At 38.4% G+C, this 19211-nt stretch overlaps 1 protein-coding gene across 6 annotated transcripts in view; it reads right to left on the reverse strand.

The window, feature by feature from the left end:
* The window catches only part of LOC124171754 (epidermal growth factor receptor kinase substrate 8-like protein 1), a 61539-nt gene that overhangs the window by 20867 nt on the left and 21461 nt on the right, over nucleotides 1-19211 (reverse strand). For all 6 annotated transcript variants that reach the window (XM_046551044.1, XM_046551045.1, XM_046551046.1 and 3 more), the window contains 5 exons: nucleotides 17182-17353; nucleotides 16911-17083; nucleotides 16573-16822; nucleotides 15626-15787; nucleotides 15406-15526 (listed from right to left, as the gene is read on the reverse strand). In XM_046551044.1, coding sequence (XP_046407000.1) covers nucleotides 15406-15526; nucleotides 15626-15787; nucleotides 16573-16822; nucleotides 16911-17083; nucleotides 17182-17353 — 878 coding nt within the window. The remainder of the gene's footprint in view (nucleotides 1-15405; nucleotides 15527-15625; nucleotides 15788-16572; nucleotides 16823-16910; nucleotides 17084-17181; nucleotides 17354-19211) is intronic.

Genomic DNA, 19211 nt, shown 5'->3' on the forward strand with positions numbered 1-19211 from the left:
CTCATGCTTGGTGGGTGGCTCTGGGTTGATGAGTGGCCGAGGGCCCCCCCTTTGATCCGGCCCTGTTTCTCTCCACACTTTTCTCCCTACCCTTCTCTAATGGCGTGAATGACCAAAGCAGTCGGTCTCCTCCTCCAAATATCACAGCATTCCAACCAAGGGGACTCGATTATTCCAACACAGACAGTGAGGAAGATTTGGGATGATCCAAAAAGACCAACGAGACACGGTGGCAGGAAACCTTCATTCAACAGCCTTGTGTAATAGTATACTCGACAGGCAAACAATCGATCAGCAAATCTATCGCGAAAATTTTATGGATAAGATCAAAATCCTTTTCCCTAGACCAAACAATCGGAAAAGTCATCGTGTCCGTCTAAAGAATGATCAGCGACCAAACAATTATGAGGAAAAAAGATCAGCTGCGCTGGACATAGATCGGCAAAAGAGAATTATGGGATTTGGAAGCCCTTCAACCTCGAGCTGTTGTATGAACACACATCAGCACGTGGAGAAGTACCCAACTGCGGTAGAAATACGTGCAGACATTCACCTTTTTGCTAACCACCAGTCGCTGAAAAGTGGTAGTGATCCCTACTCATGTTTCGGAATGTACAGACCTGGGTTCAGTGGTGTAGCCAGGAATTTCGTTCGGGGGGGTCCAAAACCAGGGGGGGAAATATTTGAAAAACCGGGCACTAAGTTATGGGTTTTAAACTAATTTTAACACTTTTCATAATCGAAAAAAAAACTTAATTTGTTAAAGAAACATTTTGTAAATTCCTGATATTTCAATATTTTGTTTTCTATTATAAAGGACAATAATTGTGTTTTTACATTTCGGGGGGTGTCCGGACCCCCCCCCCCCTGGCTATGCCCGCGCCAGTGCCGAGGTTACCTTAGCACTTCCTAAACGTCGCAGCGTAGTGCCACCAAGGTGCATGTCGAATTCAATAATGTTTTAATAAACTCTTACATGCACCCTTAAAGATCTACATCTACATAGAACCCCGCAATCCGCCTCCATAGGCATGTGGTAGAGGGTGTTAGGACAATAGCCGTTTACATATAACTATGAAATCCTCTAACGTAATTAAGCATAGTATTTATAGAACTCCTTTGTCGTGCTGGGAAAATAGAATTTCCACGCATATCGGTTCGGAAAATATCTCTCTTAATTTATCGTTTTTGTCGGGCCTAGAAATTTAGTAGTCTAACGTAATGTTCCCCGTGTCGCTCTAATAGATGTCCAATCTCCATTGCTCAAGCAATCTAAGCCTAGCGTGTAGCCTCCGAGTCTCTAGCGGCTCCCAGCCCAATTCGGTTAACATCTGAGTCATGGGTGTACCCAGCGAGGGGCAGATTGGGACAGCTGCCCCCACCCCTAGAAACAAAATTCAAGTCTTTCAGCGAAATCAGTACTGAACTGAAACGAAAGTATTCAACCAATTTTCTTCAAACCCACGAAAAATGATAAGTAATAGTATCATATGTGTAACTAAAACTATTTTGTCAATTAAATGATCTCATAAACTAATAAATCGCTGTTATAATTTCCTTAAAATATTGGTTTCATTCACCTTTTCCATGCTAAAATATCACAACTTGGCTTGCCTCCCTCCCTAGTTATGATCCTGGGTACGCCCTTGATCTGAGTGACGCTATCTGTACGACCGAAGCAGTTTTTGACGAATCGCGTAGCTCTCCTTATTTTATTAAGCTCACGGAATAAGTCTTTCTGCACCGGATCCCATATGCTCGCTGCATATTCAAGATGTGGCCGGACGAGTGTGATTTAGCGCCTCTCTTTAACTTTCACATCCGAAAATATTTCCACAATACGCTTCACGAATCCTAGCTACCCTCCTGTACAGTGGTGGGTTAGCGGGGGTCTTCAACCCGCCTACGTCCCTGTTACAGTCTTACGGTGTTCTCTCACAGTCCCTCTATCCATTCCTTCGTGCTGATACGTAGCGATCGGACACGTTGCAGCCAGCGTCTTCAGTTCGGCGACGTGGACGACGATTGTCTGCCTTTTATTCCACAACGCCCGTTAGAGCTGCGGTTGGCCTTTTGTGACGGTACACATTTCCCGATGCCTTGAAAGCCGTGTAACTGCCAAAACGCCCCGAAAGAAAAGCTCTTTTAGCTATTGTTTTCATGGATGGACGGATGGATTTCAATGGAAAGAGCCCGCAAGTGTTTATCGTTGTAAAATTAATCCTAACACCTATTTTAATCCATTTTATTCCCACCGCTTGCGTTAATTTGCAATGAGTAATAAAAATTACCTTTTAAATGTTTTAAATGACTAAATATGGATATAATCTTGACTATACTAGCATTTAAACTGCATAAAATACCTATATAACCATTCTGAGCTAAATGTCTACGTTGACGCTGCAGGCATATTTCGTTATCTCGAAAATTTCATAGATAATACGTGGAGAGAAGTGGTTTTCTCGAGATATTTATCAAGTCCAATCCAATCAGATATCCTGACACATTTTTGCTCTGCTATTCCAGAAAGGCAGAGTAGTTTGGTTCTACCGGCTTTGTCGTTTTTTCACATGATATGTAGGAGCTCTTGATGGCCCCCAAAGAGATAAAATCGAAGTTTCAAGTAACGGAATATACCGCTTTGTATTTCCTATCGCACACTCCCCATGATATATTGTCAGTGGTCTTTATTACACAATCAGGCATTATTTCAACCTGGTGGCCGGCAGGATTCAAGCAAAGATGTCAACGCCTTCGCGATGAAGGCGACTCATCCACCTTGGAAGACCAAGAGTTAGATATGGCGCACCTGATTCCAACTGGCGAAGGAGTAAAAAAGGCGGAGAATCAACATTTAGTGCATCAATAGGCACAAGCAAGAACCGCTAATAAACCATTGGCCTCTATCAATTTACCAAGACGACGGAATTCCCGGATAATCTGCATCGACTCATATTATAACGACTTTGGTAATGGAAATATTCAGACACCGAATCCATGCCTGGGACTTCCATCTTCATCATGGATGATATATATAGTCTATATGTGACAGTCGTCAACCAGGGGCGCAGCTAAAAATTAAGGCTATGGGGGGTTTTAGGCGCAACTAATACATTGGGGTATGGGGGTATTGCATACCCTCCAGGGTAAGTGGGAGTTGCGGGGCCCTCCTCCAGAAAATTTTAAGATTAATGTTCAAAATGAATAGTTTTACCGCTTTATGAGAGGTATTTGATTAATCCTAACACTATTCTATAAGTAATACTAATCCATTAAGTAAAATGGATTAAACTTAAAAATTTCTCTGAGTACTGGTGGGGGTTTTTATCCCCCAAAACGCCCCCCCCCCCCCCTCGCTGCGCCACTGGTCAACTGTACTTCCAAGCATAGATTTTGAAATATATACTTTCTCCTATCGCGTCTCCATTGACTTGAAATTGATTCCTTTCGTTTTGCAATCCGTATCCCATTTAAGGACAAATTTCTACAGTTAATACAACGCCATATTTCATAAAAAATCATAGCTAATGATAATTTTCGTAGTTTTCTACATAAACAATCTTATTTTCATGACCGCGATCGTTTTAAATTGAATAAAACCTCTTCCACTATTTTCACGAGGTCCCAAATTAAGAGAGAGAAGTCAAGAAAAGAACCGAAATTTGATTTAGCAAAATATTAACTCCACTTTCTGGGAATTATTATAACTACTTCTCATTTGGTTCCCTTTTTATATGATATCCTTAGTTTTACATCCCAATTCGACGCTAAAATGACGAAATTTAATGTCTACATGCACTAGAGTTAAGCTCCTAGGGCTGGAATAAAATCCGGAGAACCAAGAGTGATAGAGTGGAATTTTTCCATATTTAAATACATACTTGCAATTTTCCACGATCATATAATTTATTACGACCTACATTTCAATGCTACTAGATCTTACTTACACCTTGAAGATGATGAAGTAGCATTGAAACCTAGGTCATCAGAAATTTTATAATAGTGGAAAATTGCAAGTATCTATTTCAATCCTAGTATTTGTATACTTCGGACCTCCATTTTTCCTTACTCCACCCGTCCTTACACTCCTCAGCGGTTTTTCTTTCCCGTAAATTTATTGATCTGCCCCAAATACTTATCTATTAGTTTATTTCCGGGAACTTATCCCTCGCTGTTCCTTTCACAGTTTCTCCGTTACTGTGTAGTCAGTCCAACGAGCTTTTTTTTGGACTGTGGAGCTCCAAAGAGCTTCCTTCTGATATTATTTTTATACATCCCCGTTTCTCGCCCTGTCCGTCCATTGATCTTTAGTACCCTCATCCTCCACAAGGTCTCTATGGCATCCAATTTTTTCGCACTGGTTTTCCATTGGCCAAGTTGCAGATTCGCCGAGTGCTACCAACCGCACGGATTTCTTCACGCACTGCTTCCTTGTCCTCAGTCATAACCTCTTCGAGTACCTAGCGGTCCTTATGTCATAAATGCCGTCTTATCAACGACTACTCGACGCCTGATATCTGACACGCTTCTTTCATCTCATGTAATGCTACCCCACAAGTAGTAGAATGATACCACTTGCTCCAGGCTTTCTCCTTCGAGGCGGACGCCCGGCACTGTTTTCTCTCTTCCGCATGTGGGTATCTTGATTTCCTTCTGAATGATTTTCACGTTGTATTTTAGATCGTAAGCCGTGGATAGTCAATGCTCTAGACATGTATCTCGAGTAACTATGCTTGGGTGATTCCCGGTGAAGTCGCGTTTTACTAAAATAAATGGGTGTTTTGAACGGCGTGGCAAATTTCGATCAAATTGGGAATAATGACCTTTACACTAGAATAAATTTTAAATTTTATCTCGGAACTTGGTTCACATAATGAAGAAAAACATATAAGCAGATCTGAGTTCCGAAAACAAACTCTGACAATGAAGGGTGACCTTTTTCTCCATCATTTTCCCTGCGTTTAAGCAAACTGTTTTCTCCTTAATATCAGGATAAATTTCTTACAAGTTTCCAATATTTACTGAAAGTGCACCTAAATTAAGTTTGGCAAATGGTAGCAGAAGACAAAAACTTCTCATCATATTAGATTTACATTTTCATGAAAAAATTGTCCGATATAACACATTTCTCATCATAATAGAATTTAATATTTATGAAAAATTATAGATAAGAATTAGCAATTTAAACAATGAGACACTACGGACGTTAAAATTAGGGGGGTCGGGTAGGTGTTAGCTAGAATGTAGGCTCCCCACCCCGAGGGCTCGGGTCCAAATCTCGGCGGTGGTAGAGAATTTTCAGAGACTGCCTGATCCCGTCTTTAGTGCTTTGTAATGGGTACTTGTGTACAGCCCTCCCTCCGTCGTACGGGACGTTAAGTCGTGGTCCCCTTGGCGCCTTTCGTTAAGAGCAGGCTAGTGCCGACGCCGGGTTTTTCTCCACCCTTCCTTACCTACTCTTCCCTCACGGCGCAAATGACCTCAGATGTCGGTCGACACTTCCAAATACCATTCCATAACATAAAAATATATAAACATGTCAACCGATCTTGAAAATGTCTGTGAAAATATCACCGTCACATTAAATGACCAGAAATTAATAATTCAGCCAACACCCGATAAGTGTTCTACTATAAAACAGACATAACCATTTCCCCATCCTCTTAATTTTTTTCTATTTCTTCCTGTCAGGGCTTGATTGTCCTCTTTTACTCTAGGAGGATTGGATGGGTCATTTTGAGTCTTATACCATGTTCAAAATGAAAGTAACTCCCCTTTTCTATCCTATTCCTCTGAAATTTCGCGACTTTGGGTAAAACTACTGATACTATGCTAATATAAAAATAAAATATCGTAACTACTCGTAGGCATTTTTAATGAATTTTATACCTTGAAGGACGGCTATGGATCATTTTGACCCATAACTACCCCACTCAAACCAACTATCCTCCCCCTTATCAACCACTGAGGTCCGGTTTTCCCTCACGCCCGGGGAATTTACTGACGCATCAAGTAAGACGACAGCATACATCAAGAACAATTTTTTAAACCTTTTTATTCCATTGTTATTCTACGATAATATGGATTATATTGCTTTGCGGGTTGTCTAAATTACAACAATTGCCTCCCATCTTGGATTCAACTAAAAATAGCATTTGCTTAAGTAATTTTATTGATAGCAAGTTACTTACCCTATATTATAGCCTAATTAAATCTGCATAGCGAAAATATGCCAAATAATTTGACACATTGATGAAAGAAATATAGCTTCATGAACGTTTCTTTCAAATTGTTTTAGATAAATGGTTCAAAATGGCAAGTTTTACGGCCTTCTGAGGGATATTTTTGCAATCCTTACATTATTCTATAAGTAATACTAATTCATTTAAGTAAAACGGATTAAGCTTAAAAATTTCTCTGAGCTCTGGGGGGGGTTTTATTCCCCAACCCCCCCCCCCCACCCTGCGCCACTGTCACAGAGAGGAAGGGTTGCCCCACACGAATAATGATTTGGGACAGTTTCAAACTATTCGACACACGAAATCAATATTGTTCAGGTGCTAACCAGTCTTTGCTTTGTTTAGGTCGTATTACTTCACGAACCGTCACCAAACCTCACGGAGATGATCCTCAACGCCGCCATGAAGAATGAGAAGACTGGTTACAGTGTCTTAAACACTTTGAAATGGCTCAGACGATGACGCCGTAGCCACAAAAATGAAGTTTTGCCTACAGAAGATCTAAAGTAGGAACCCTAAACTGGACAGTGTTTGGAAGCCTTTCATCGACCTGAAAAAATTTTTAAATTTACTTTCATCGTTAAAAACGCGTATTTGCTGACTTTACCACGACAAGGCGCTTCGTTGAGTAAAATTTCCACTCGTAAGATGATTCTACATTGTATCAGCCATGAAACAATACCAATGACGTCTTCTTTCGATGAGGGAGTGCGTCAGAGGGATGTTAAACGGTGATTAAAAAATTCTTCAAGTTGCCTAGTTTCCAGGAAGCATGGCGGTAGGGTGCGTAAGAACTCCACTCGAGGTACGATTCCTTACTCCCATCAATTTCGTCTTCATTCGATAAGAAACTGGTAAAGGGAGTGATATTACGATATACATATCTTCTTTGTCATACTGGGCAAGGGGAACGTAGGAGATCACCCACTGTGTTGCACCGTAGGTATGTGACGCTGACTAATTTGTAATTTCCACATTTTGAGATTCCATACGCATCCCCGTCAACTTCCACTGCATTTCATTTCCCCGAATTTTCCTTTTTCGCCGGCTTGCGGGCACACTGCGATGTGGTGATATTCCGTCATGGATTTCTCAATGACGGCGACATATTAGGAATCTTCTCCGAGTTTTCAGGGAAAAACAAATGTATACTTTTTCATTTCTTCAGTCATCAAAGAGTTGCATACATTCTCGCCCAGTGAGTGTACCAGGGCAGCTACATGGCCCTCAAAATTGTTCACTTCGCAGTCTTGTAAAGCTCCAATTTCGTTAGCTACGTGAAGCAGTCCTCTACTTTTCCTCAAAGTGCGCAACTGGCTTTACCCACAGCCCTGCATTGATACGGCGTATGCGCTCCTTGCCAAGCTGACCCGAAACATTCTTCTGGCAAATAGCCTTGGGTACACGCGTATTTAAGATTCTGACCCGGCCCAGTAAACCAGTGGCGCAGCGAGGGGGATTTTGGGGGATAAACCCCCCTCACAACTCAGAGAAATTTCTAAGTTTAATCCGATTTACTTCATAGGATTGATATTACTAATACAATAGTGTAAGGCAGCGGTTCCCAAACTTTTTCTTTCCGCGACCCATTTTAGCTCATTCTTTTTAGCCGCGACCCCCTAAAAATGGTCGTCCAAGTTTAAGTACGTTGTTCACCATATTATTAGTATCTCGCCACCCCTTTCCGAACGGCCTACGACCCTATTGGGGGTCGCGACCCCCACTTTGGGAACCGCTGGTGTAAGGGTTAATAAAATATCCCTCAGAAAGCCGTAAAACTCAACATTTAGAACCATTTATCTTCGAATTCCGAAATTTATTAAGCTCGCACCTACCGCTTATCCTGGTGGGTATTCCATACCCCCACACACCCCGGTATTAGTTGCACTTAAACCCCCCCAGCCTTAATTCCTAGCTGTACCCCTGTAGTACACAATCGGTAGCTACATTCCTTTGCGAATTAATGAGAACTTTTAAAACGTTTATAGGCTGCCAAACGACAGCACCACATAGGTCGCTACGATATATATCTTTTTTTTTATTTATTTAACAGAAATACTTTTGTACTTCGCATTCTCTATTGAATAATTATTCTTAGTAATAGTTAAATAGCATTGGCAGGAATATTGAAATATTTAGGAAATAAATTTGTTCGAAAGCATATTTTGAACATAGCACTTTTTGTTACATGGAAGTTTCATTATATTTATAGGCGACTGATCATGGTATGCATGCATGACATGCCAATCATTGAGGTGGCGTAAGTAGTGGTTGCAGTAAATTCAGGATATTCAGTTCCAAATTCCTCCTAAGCACATTGACGACGAAATACTCCAGACAGTCAATTACGATTTCGTTATCTCAGAAGCTTACGGAAGTGGATATTGAATAAGGCCCTACAGAAGTGACAGATGGGCTCTTTTCTTTCATGAGAATTAATGACATGCATACATTTCCTTATTCCACTTCCAAAAGAGCTCCCATGAAAAGACCCAAAATTTAGGATTTGAAGATCTAGAAATTGTACAATCGTCAGAAAATTATTGTGACAAGACTTATTTGAGCCCAACAAGTAGTTTCATCAAAAATAAAGGAAAATATGGGAATCGATGGTGAAATTAAGGCATATAATGATTAATTTTGCTACACATGCAAATTCTTCGCTAATTCACTTATGAAGGAACAATCCAATATTACATAGTTCTTCAATAATGGAGAAAAAACATGTTTGTCCTGCACACAAGATACCCGTTAACACGTTGCATACCGGGGTATTTAAATTCCTAGGAATGCCGATTCTGGAAATATGTGCCTGTTAGGGCGTAATGCCTTTGGTTTAAACATGGTTAAAAAGCTAATATTTAGAATATTACTTTACCCAATCAAACGTTATGATGCATCAATTCATTATGAATAACAAACAACAACTGAAAACATACTAACGAATACGTATTGTACGCTTTAAAATTGTTTAGGTTGACGCGCCTAAATGACGAGAATCTTCGTCATCCATCCAGAACATTTGGGGAAAAAATGACGAGAATTCTCACCATCCATACCCAACGCGTTGAGGATACATTTAGTTGATTTAATGGTGGCAGATTGCTTTATTGCGCACCACAAGATGTACCTTGAACATAATGGATAAAAATGCATCCCTTCCATGGACTAAGGAACGAAACCGGCCCAATGAGTGTGGATGTGGATGAAGGGAAAACCCTACACGGCTGACCTTGAAAAAAAATGTTTCACTATTTTAAAGAGCATTTCGTTATTGCCCTTGGACACTTATAAAGACCTACTAGTGCTATCTGGGGCCAAGGGAAATGCTATAACCTACTTTCACCTTCAAGAATAAGTTGAAGTATGAGTCCCAAATTAATAAAATCACTCCAGCAAATTGGACATATGCAGCAACAACTGGGAAAAATTTTATTCAGTTGCCAGTGAAAAACAACATAAAGAGCAGTAGAAGGTAAATATGACAATTTTTTATTAAGTACTTGAGTTCTTATTCAAAGTACTTAATGCCTTAAGTAATGATAGAATGAAGAGATTTTAAGGGCTAGGCTCAAAAATTTAAATGGCTATCATTATACTGGTCTTCGACTTTCCCAATGTAGCAAAATTATAGCAATCCCACAAGGAAATCTCATATGGCAACATCTACAAAATTTTCACAGGATTTCAACAATGGACCAAAAGCCCTACCCCCTACCTTCCCTGATAGGAGATAATATAACTAAGGTGATAAAAACAATTTCAGGGCAACAGAAATATAAAACCTCTGTCCATTGCAACAGAAACTAGAAATTGATGAAGGCATATACAGTAGTAGTTTATTTGCCATAACAAGATTAATGCTTGAACATGTTCTATAAAGTTAACATTTTACATATATAAAACTAAAAAAATATACACTCACCCTTCTGAAGTACTGCTTTCATTTCAAAATACTCTCAGCTGTACATGATTTACAGAAAAGGAAAATCTTTGGGATATCAAATGAAAAATGACTGAAAAATGCTATAAGCCAATGAAAAGGGCTTTGTGCGATAAGTAAAATATTATAAGAACATGAAGAGAATAATACAAATATTAACTTCACCCACAGAATCATGAAGTTTACAATACTGTAACATTTGAAATTTCACAAACAAAGGAGGAAATCTCAAGGATTGTTTACTTCAGAATTTCCTCCATTTAATAAAATCAATTGACATCCAAACAAGAAAAAAATAATTTCAACACATTACGTTCACAGTAGTTTTCTACCAACCACAAACACTGCAAGCAAAACAATAAGATTTTCAACATTTGAATCAAGCTCATACACAAAAACAATGGCCACAGCTAAGCATGGAATCAAAGAGTGACATTATAAAACAGGGCTCACCGACGGTAAGACAATGACAGTGCAAGAATATTACACACACGATTTGTAGCACCAACGACAGTAAAGTAGCTAATTAATAAAGGTACAAAAGAGGTAGCTATGAAAATATGGTGATGTTTGAATAATAAATACAGCAGCTTAGAAACAGCCGAATCAAAATATCAAATGTGCCAAGGACTTCAACCATCAATTTTTTAAATATCACAAAAACCCTAGAAATTCACCCATATATGTATTTTAATCTTTATCTAGAAAACACACATTGACCCTTTGTAAGAAAAAGGCAAGCACATTGCTGCTTCATTGTATGAAAATAATCAATAGGCTGTGATATAAAGAAGGTAGATTATTACTGACTCAACTACTTAAAATAATAAGTACCTAAGTATCAAATGGAAAACATCATTTACAAAAATAATACACCAGCTTTCCATCACGATGAACTTTCCAATGAGCTGCAACACCTGCTCATCTTCCCCAGAATATAAAAAAAAACACCTACTGCAGGGTATATCACCAAACCACTTGTAGCAATCAAATCAAACAGCATAGCTTATAGGCAAAAATGATGAAAAAATTTTACTTTAGTCTCAATCCCAATCTTCACCACATAGCTGTTCTGAAAAGTACAACTGGGAAAAATGAGCTAATACCAGCATATCATGTATGCCATTGGGGACTGAAAGGACACTGATCAGAAATGATGAAAATTCTCAGTTTCCCAGAACTCTCCCCCCAGGATATGAAAACAGAAATTTCAGTGATGGTGGTGCAGCTTCCTTCTTGAAATCATCTCGCACAAAATATAATCCCACCCACGTCTACATAACAACCTCAACTGATAAGCCCAAACTAAGTCATATGCTGAAATCTTCATACAAGCAATACGATAGAAAATTTTGGGTAGTCATTTTTGATGCAGAAATAGGTCTCAATCAATGTTACTGAGACAAAGAAACTTTGTCAACAAACACTAATAAGATGGCCAGGATCAGTAAACATATTCTCTTCATCATACTGCCAATAGACATTGACACTACATGAAAAATAATAATGGAAGACATATCAGCCCTGAAGCTCATCGCCCTTCAAGTAATGCCAACCAACCTCACATACGAACAGAATAATAATGACAGTACAGGGTACCCTAGAATCAATATCAAACTATCATTACAGGTCTCTTATTCACTTTAATAACTGCTTAAGGCATGCCTATCAGCAACTGATGTATCCAACATGGATATGTATAGAGCAGAGCACACTTAGCAAAATGGGAATTAATACTTAACTCACCAATAAAAAAATACTTGCATGAATACAGATGGCAACTGATGATTGTGGATAGCTCAGTAGACATAATCAAGGCCAAAGAACAAAAATGAGCAAGATTTAAGACCAGACTCTCTATCCAAATTAACTATTTAAGTACAAACTTACTTAAGTACAAAGACAAGAAGAGGAAATAAATCCTAGCATAAGCCAACAGCCAGAATGGTGTAAAAACAACTAAGACAGGAATATCTGTGAAATGAGAAGACTATACTTGAAAATAAATTTGGAAAATTGATGATGATCAATGAAGAACCTCACAAAATGAGCAATCGGGAACTCCCATGGCAGATAGCACAAGATGCTCACTCAACAGAATTAATATAAAATTGTCAACTTCTTAAATTTCCTGCAGGTTTAAGTCTTACACAAACAATATGAGGACTCAAATTTACCATAAAATTTCTGATGCCACAGAAAATTAAATGACAAGTAATGAAAGAAACTTAAAATAACATATAATATTATGATAGTTAGCATCAGGACGAGCTACGACAGGGAATTAGAGTACTTAGATTGTGTGGTTGATCTTATCAGAATAAAGGCCCAATAAACTGTTTCGACCGAAGGCTATCAGAATTAACTGGCAAAGTTTAAATGAGCCCGATGATAATGGGTAACAGCCAAGGTTACACGACTACCTCACATTCAAGGGCATGAGTGGTAAGTGCATACATCATACCATATTGACCACCAAAGAGCATCGGCAAACCCCGACAATTTGCAAGCTATAGTCACTACAGTATAAAAACCTGATCATATTACTTCAATGAAATTATAGTGAATGACAGCACAACTGTTGTAACATCATTAGCCAAATAAAACAGAGGAAAACAACTGTATTTGTACGAATCTAAGACAAGTTTTTTTCTACTCTCCCAACTCTAGCAAAAAAGAGGCCTCATCTTACAATCTGATGCAAAATTCTCAATTTCAAATGTGGGTTGCATAACCTAACTTACGGATACCTAAGTTTCCTCCAGATTACTTAGCAACAAAAGCCAACGTTACAAATAGCAGCACCATAATTTAAATTAAGATTTGGCCAGCACCAATCAGATGTTGGGCGCACTCAGTAATGTCCACAAATCCAACTGCATTACCCTGGGTTTGGCTTAGAAAAGCACCTGTGTTTTAATTGCATACACTGTACCTCCTGTACCAAGATAGTGATTTCATAAAATGATTCTGAAAACTTAATTCCTAAACAGATTGAACATGAGTTAAATACTGGCCTGCCTTAACTTTCCGGAGACGAAGGATTTCAGAAAAGTTTACATGGTCTTGTTCTCATGGTGTTCTCGAGGCTACAGACTTGCATAGAAAAAAATGAGAAATGCTTACTTAACTTAGCCAAAAGAATTGTCATAATCGCAATACCTGTGCTTCGTATTCTTGTAAGTATTCCTTTGAAATCTGGTATTTGATTTCCATAAAACAATAAAAACATCTAAATTTCTATTGGAAATGACAGAAGAGCAAATAATTACACCCACCACGCATACTTCATACCTTGATGGTGACATTCAGGATGCATAATTAGTCACTCTGATACAGGCAAACTAAATTATTAAAGGAGGCCATGATAAAGACCCATATTATTACTTATTACTTTGGGCAAAACAGAGGGGTCCATATTCACAGATATACAGCAATCATTTTTCAAAATTAAATTTTTTTCCTAGCACAATTCCAAAACAATGGGGTTGTCTTAGATTTGTGCAAATATGGTATTTCCAACTCGTCAAACCAAGATAGAAAACAGAGGAGTCATTAAGTATACCATGGATGACATAAGAATCAGCAAATCATACGCATTTTATCATTTTGTGCAATATACAAATGGAGTTTCTGCAAAATTGTTCACCTTCATTCATAAAAAAACCTTCTGAGTAGTAATCATGTACCAAAAACTATGATTATCAAGCATAAACTCTGGGAGAAAAAAGCTTGGAATCAAAATTGATAGCCAAAGGAAAAGGATTTCTGGTTTCCAAGATCAAGCAGTAAGTTCATAAAAATAAATTCAAAAAGACAAAATTTCACTCAGTAAAACTGTGACTACTATTTCGAAATTTCTCCACTAACAAATTTACCTCAATACTTTGGAAAAATAAGCCTACAGATACGAGAACTCAATCACCTGCACAAATGTCACTTGCAATTCATTTGCCATTGAAAGATCAAACAAATTTCAATTTTTCTAGTTGTATTCTGGGATATTAGGAAGTAAAATTGCAAATCAAATTAATTGTGCCTTAGCTCTTGCTGCCACAAAAACGTCATCTCATGTAAAAGGAGAAAACATACTGCTGCTTCCTGATTCATTCACAATGCAGAGTGGATTCCCTCTTTCCTTCTTTCCTATCGGCTCAAAGATATTCATGGAAAATATATCAAACAAAGCATTCGTAATTTCTCAACCTAAGAGCCACCCAAATGAAGAGTTACACGTCAATGAAAAGGTAAATCTTGAAAAATAACTGCACTTCCATGCTCTATCAAAATACATCAAGATCATAAATAAGCCTTAGAGGCTATTAAGTACAAAAATTAGAATAAGAAATAACGGCATTAATCAGTGGTGCTTATCAGCATTTGGAATAAGCACCAATTAGGACGGATTACAGCAGACTTAAAACTCATTTTACATTTCTATAATGATGTTCTACAAGATGATAAAAATATTAACACTTTAATATAGAGTACACACTCCATGAGTAATATTGATCATAAAATATGGACATAACCAAAGCAATTGAAAATAAATTTCCTTACATATACATATGTATATTACCAGCCTCCCAATATAACCACATTTTTGAGCCCTCTGCAAATTGATCTTAACTTAGCAGAGCGAGGCAAGTTGTACGCATTAATATGATAATGCAAGCTGAATACAAAATAGTAACAGCACAACTGTTTATGCCCATTTGAGTGGATAAAAACTCTTACCACTAAAACAATATATTAAATAATAAAATGGCATTGCCTTTAAATATGTGGAATGTATACTTTTAGGGTCCTACAAAGGCCACCTAGTCTAAGGAATGTTTAAATACATTTGTACATGTTATTAATGCATTATAGCAGTAAAAAGACATCACAAACAGCATTAAAATACATTGGTTTTGTAATAAAATATATTGAAAATATTCACTCCTTTCAAAACTCCGTATCAAATATTGCCACATGAACACAAGTATAATTTGACATTGAAAGCTTAAGTACAATGGAAGAGTACACCCCTTTACACCGTACAAAATACGTGAGCTTGATGGTAAGATAAAATATCCCGCCAGTTAAAACATGCACTGTAGCTGTTGCCATGAAGACAATTACATATATGCCCCTGAGCAATAAGACTTCCAGAAAACACAATTACATACAAGACAAAAAAATTCCACCAACAGAATAAAAATCAGAAGTAGCGGAATTCACCTTTCTTGCCTGACCTCTCCTTACGAACCCACTCAGCTGGTGCAGTAGGCGGGATAGGAGGTGAACGAGCTGCCGGTCGTGTCAATTCATGACCTGGTGAGTGACTTTCGTGGCCAATGTCCTATCAATGCAGAACAAAAACACCAGCATTATCGAACGTTACAAAATTTATCACATGGTTTCCTCAGGACACCTCAATGATTTACAACACAAAAATTACCTGGTTGGGGTAGTGTCTGTCAAATCCTCTGGCATACAACTGATTATGGAAGATATCCGTCTGATCAGCTCCGGCGTGTGGGGTGACAATTGTATGTGGAACATGAGCAATTTGACCACGGCTATTCCTAGCTTTCCACCATTTCCTGCTGTCATCTAAAATCTGAATAAGGATCAAGAAAGCATAAGTTATCACTTTCTTGATAAGCAAAAACAAATCAGGGGACATAATGGCCAGGGAACACGATAAACAACAAATTCAGGGGACATAATGGATGAAGTAAGATGTGATGCATTCCCAGTGTATGCTGGCCATCAAGGCTGATTGGGTGCTCCACCAGGTAATCTCCTCCATGGTTGCCTATATTTCATGGTACGAGTCACACTAAGTTTCAGCCCTGATGATGGAGCACGACCGGAGTGTCCCGAAATGCTGACAGCCATGGAGGAGATAACCCCGTGGAGTACCCGAGCAGCCTTCACCACTGACATACCCAATAGAGTTATTTCACTGGCCTAAAACAAGTACACCCAAAATTGATATCACATGCATTATTAAAAATGAGGCTATTATGGAAGAAACACCTTTTTAATACGTATGCCAATCACGCTTAATAACCAAGATCAATGGGAAACCCTAACACCTTGCAATGCCACACAATCAACAAAGCTGTTGGTAGCAATGAGACTATTGAGCACTTGATTCAACTATCCTAAAGGATGGATATGTTTACCAATTTCCAGAAACATCATTTGCATTAAAAAATACAATTTTCCCTTTAATAGCAGTGCAACTCTACTCAGGATAATTACATTCCCCAACACAAACAAATATTTTACCAAATATACTCATTATAAAATCATGTTCTAAGGAATAAACACAAATACATCTCAGGTATTCCTTTTAACTTCAAATTCTTACTCTAAGGTTAAGATAAAAATACTTACTTCCAGATATTCACCACGAATCACCGTTAGTTCTTTGTCATTGTTGGCAGTTCTAGGATATGTGACTTGCACAATTTTCGCCCCATGAGACCTAAGCTCATCCAGCCAGTGATGCTGAGCCCTTTCAAACCGCAGCTGTTGATCACCAGGGCCTCCATTCTTCTCTATTGAGTCGGCTGAAATGTCACTCCTTGAACTCACATCCCTACCAGGAAACTCGCGCTCAGATGGAGGTGTCTGAGACCTCTCCCTGGTGGAAGAGAAATTAGCAATGAAAAATAAGACAATAGTACTTATGCACCAGCAAAAACATACTAAATTCTATCACTGAATATTACCTGTCCTCGCGGTTGTATCGGTCATGTCGAGACCCATAATTTCTGTTCTCAAATGCAAATCGATTCTGGTCAGAGGGAGAAAGATCTTGGCGGTCATAATCAAAATAATCACTGCTGTAATGCGAATCGTCCCTCTCCCTCTCTCGCTGGTACTGCTGTTCCCTCAACTCAGCCTGTTGTCCAAGGGAAAAAATGAGAGAATCAGAGTAATGCTCAAGCTTCCAGGTTAACAGGAGGACAGCAACAATAAGTACTGACAACATAAACTCACTTCATGCTGTGCTGCTCTAATTTCGTCTCCTCGTGTCCTCTTTGCTTCTGTGGCAACAGCACTGCCTAGTGCCACAGCAGTGTGATCTCGATCATCAGTGACAGGGTGTTCAGGTGACCACCCATCCATGAAGACAGGATGATATGGAGGCACATAGCTTTTCCACTGATCCCTACATTAAAAGTTGGATAAATTCAACACTACCAATCAACAGCACACCTATGGCCATGCATGGAATTCATCATACTTATCACAATTTTCAGAAAATATTGGTTCTAAAATTATCATCTTTCACAGATGAAAAACCTTTGGAATTTGAGAAATTTCTGATTTTAGTTATTGAGTTCTATAAAGTATTTAACCAAGACTAACGAACATAAACTTTTAACTAAGACTTAAACCTGGCATATTTTTCTTTGTGATTATAGATGTGTCTTCTTTTGACGTGCCACTTGTGGTAGTAATACATTACAAGGTAGTACTATACTTGCAAACAGCAATAGTATCTTTACAAGTTACTTGTGAGTTCCAATAAAAAAAGATCATACTTATAAAATTGGATAAATAATTCTATTTATTCACTGAAGGTGGTGATAATTTTACGCTGATTGCATTATTTTAATGTCAGTACTTAACCTGACTTCTGATCAATGGTGATCATGGGTGAACATGTCAAGGGCAATTTTTCTTTCTACAGCCTTCAATACTTTAGATTTTATATTAAATCTATTCAATGAAATTTAAAAAATAGCTTTTTGTGGCCTAAACAAATTTTCTGTAGAATCAGTTGTATACTTTTTTTATTGTAATAGTTATCTCTATTTAAAATTGGTGGAAAAGAGCTAATGCAGTATAGAATTTTTGAGGGCGGAATTCAGAAAAAATTGAATTCGAGGAAAAATTCTATTCGACCAATCCCTAATTTTAATTCATCAAGAATAAAACTCGCTGAGAGTTCAAACAAGATCAAAATATTCCTGACCTAAACTGGAATCACATGTATCAACCAGAAATTAAAGATCTGAATGATATCTGTACATGAGGATTGAGTGAAAATGTAGAGATGTTAAGATGAATCTGTCATATTATTAGAAAATCTGCAACTTTTACCATAACATAAACTCTTGCAGTGATATTTTTGATGGTATGGATACATGAAATACCATTTTAAGTGCATTCCGCCCACTCAGTTCCCTTTCTATTGGTTGCTTTGAAGGCACCCTCAGCGACAGCGCACTTTAATGGGTTAGGAGCAGTTATTTCTATGTGATTGAGTTGGCCTACTCAATATTGAATTTTACTGCACACTCAGAAACATGTCCAACCAATCCTCATAACCACCCTTGGCCAGTGGCGCCGACTCCATGGAGCCCGAGCCCCCTCAAAAGTTCGTTATGGGTGTGAGGAAAAATGTGTCAGGCTCGTTCATTTTCCTCGGAGTGTTCAGATATCAAGATTCGAGCTATCAGGGTTCTAATGTTGATCATACATCTCTTCTAAAATGCTTAAAAAACTTAAAACTCACTGCTTATAAAATTTGTCGGGCCAAGATCCCCGATTTGGGTCCCCCCAATATTTTTTGTAAGTCGGCACCCCTGCCCTTGGCATTGGAACTGCCAAAGGTTTGCTTAGCAAGCACCTCGCTGGTTGCTGCTCTCAGTCAGTCTGTGGCAGTCTAACCACTTGGAACTTTTTGAAAATATTCTTGAAATGCAGGAGTGAGTGTTAGAGATACCTTCATGGTAGATAGATATGTGGCACCCAAGTAAAAGTGACTCTAGATAGGTTTCAGTAAAAGGGCCAATGCTAAAAGCCTACCCTTTTTCAGATCTTTTCTGAAGCACCTAGAGATAATGTGGGTCCTCAGGAGACAAAAGTCCCAACGTGAGGCTCACCAACAAATATGATTAGTCATAGTAACATTTTTACTTTAGAAATTTGTGTTCTTAGGGGTATATGAAGAGAATAATCACACTCCCGGTTGTGAACTGATAAGGTACATCATTTTATCATGGTTTTGCAATGCAAAA

This window comes from Ischnura elegans, chromosome X, assembly GCF_921293095.1.
Source record: "Ischnura elegans chromosome X, ioIscEleg1.1, whole genome shotgun sequence".
Classification (NCBI taxonomy): Eukaryota; Metazoa; Arthropoda; class Insecta; order Odonata; family Coenagrionidae; genus Ischnura; species Ischnura elegans.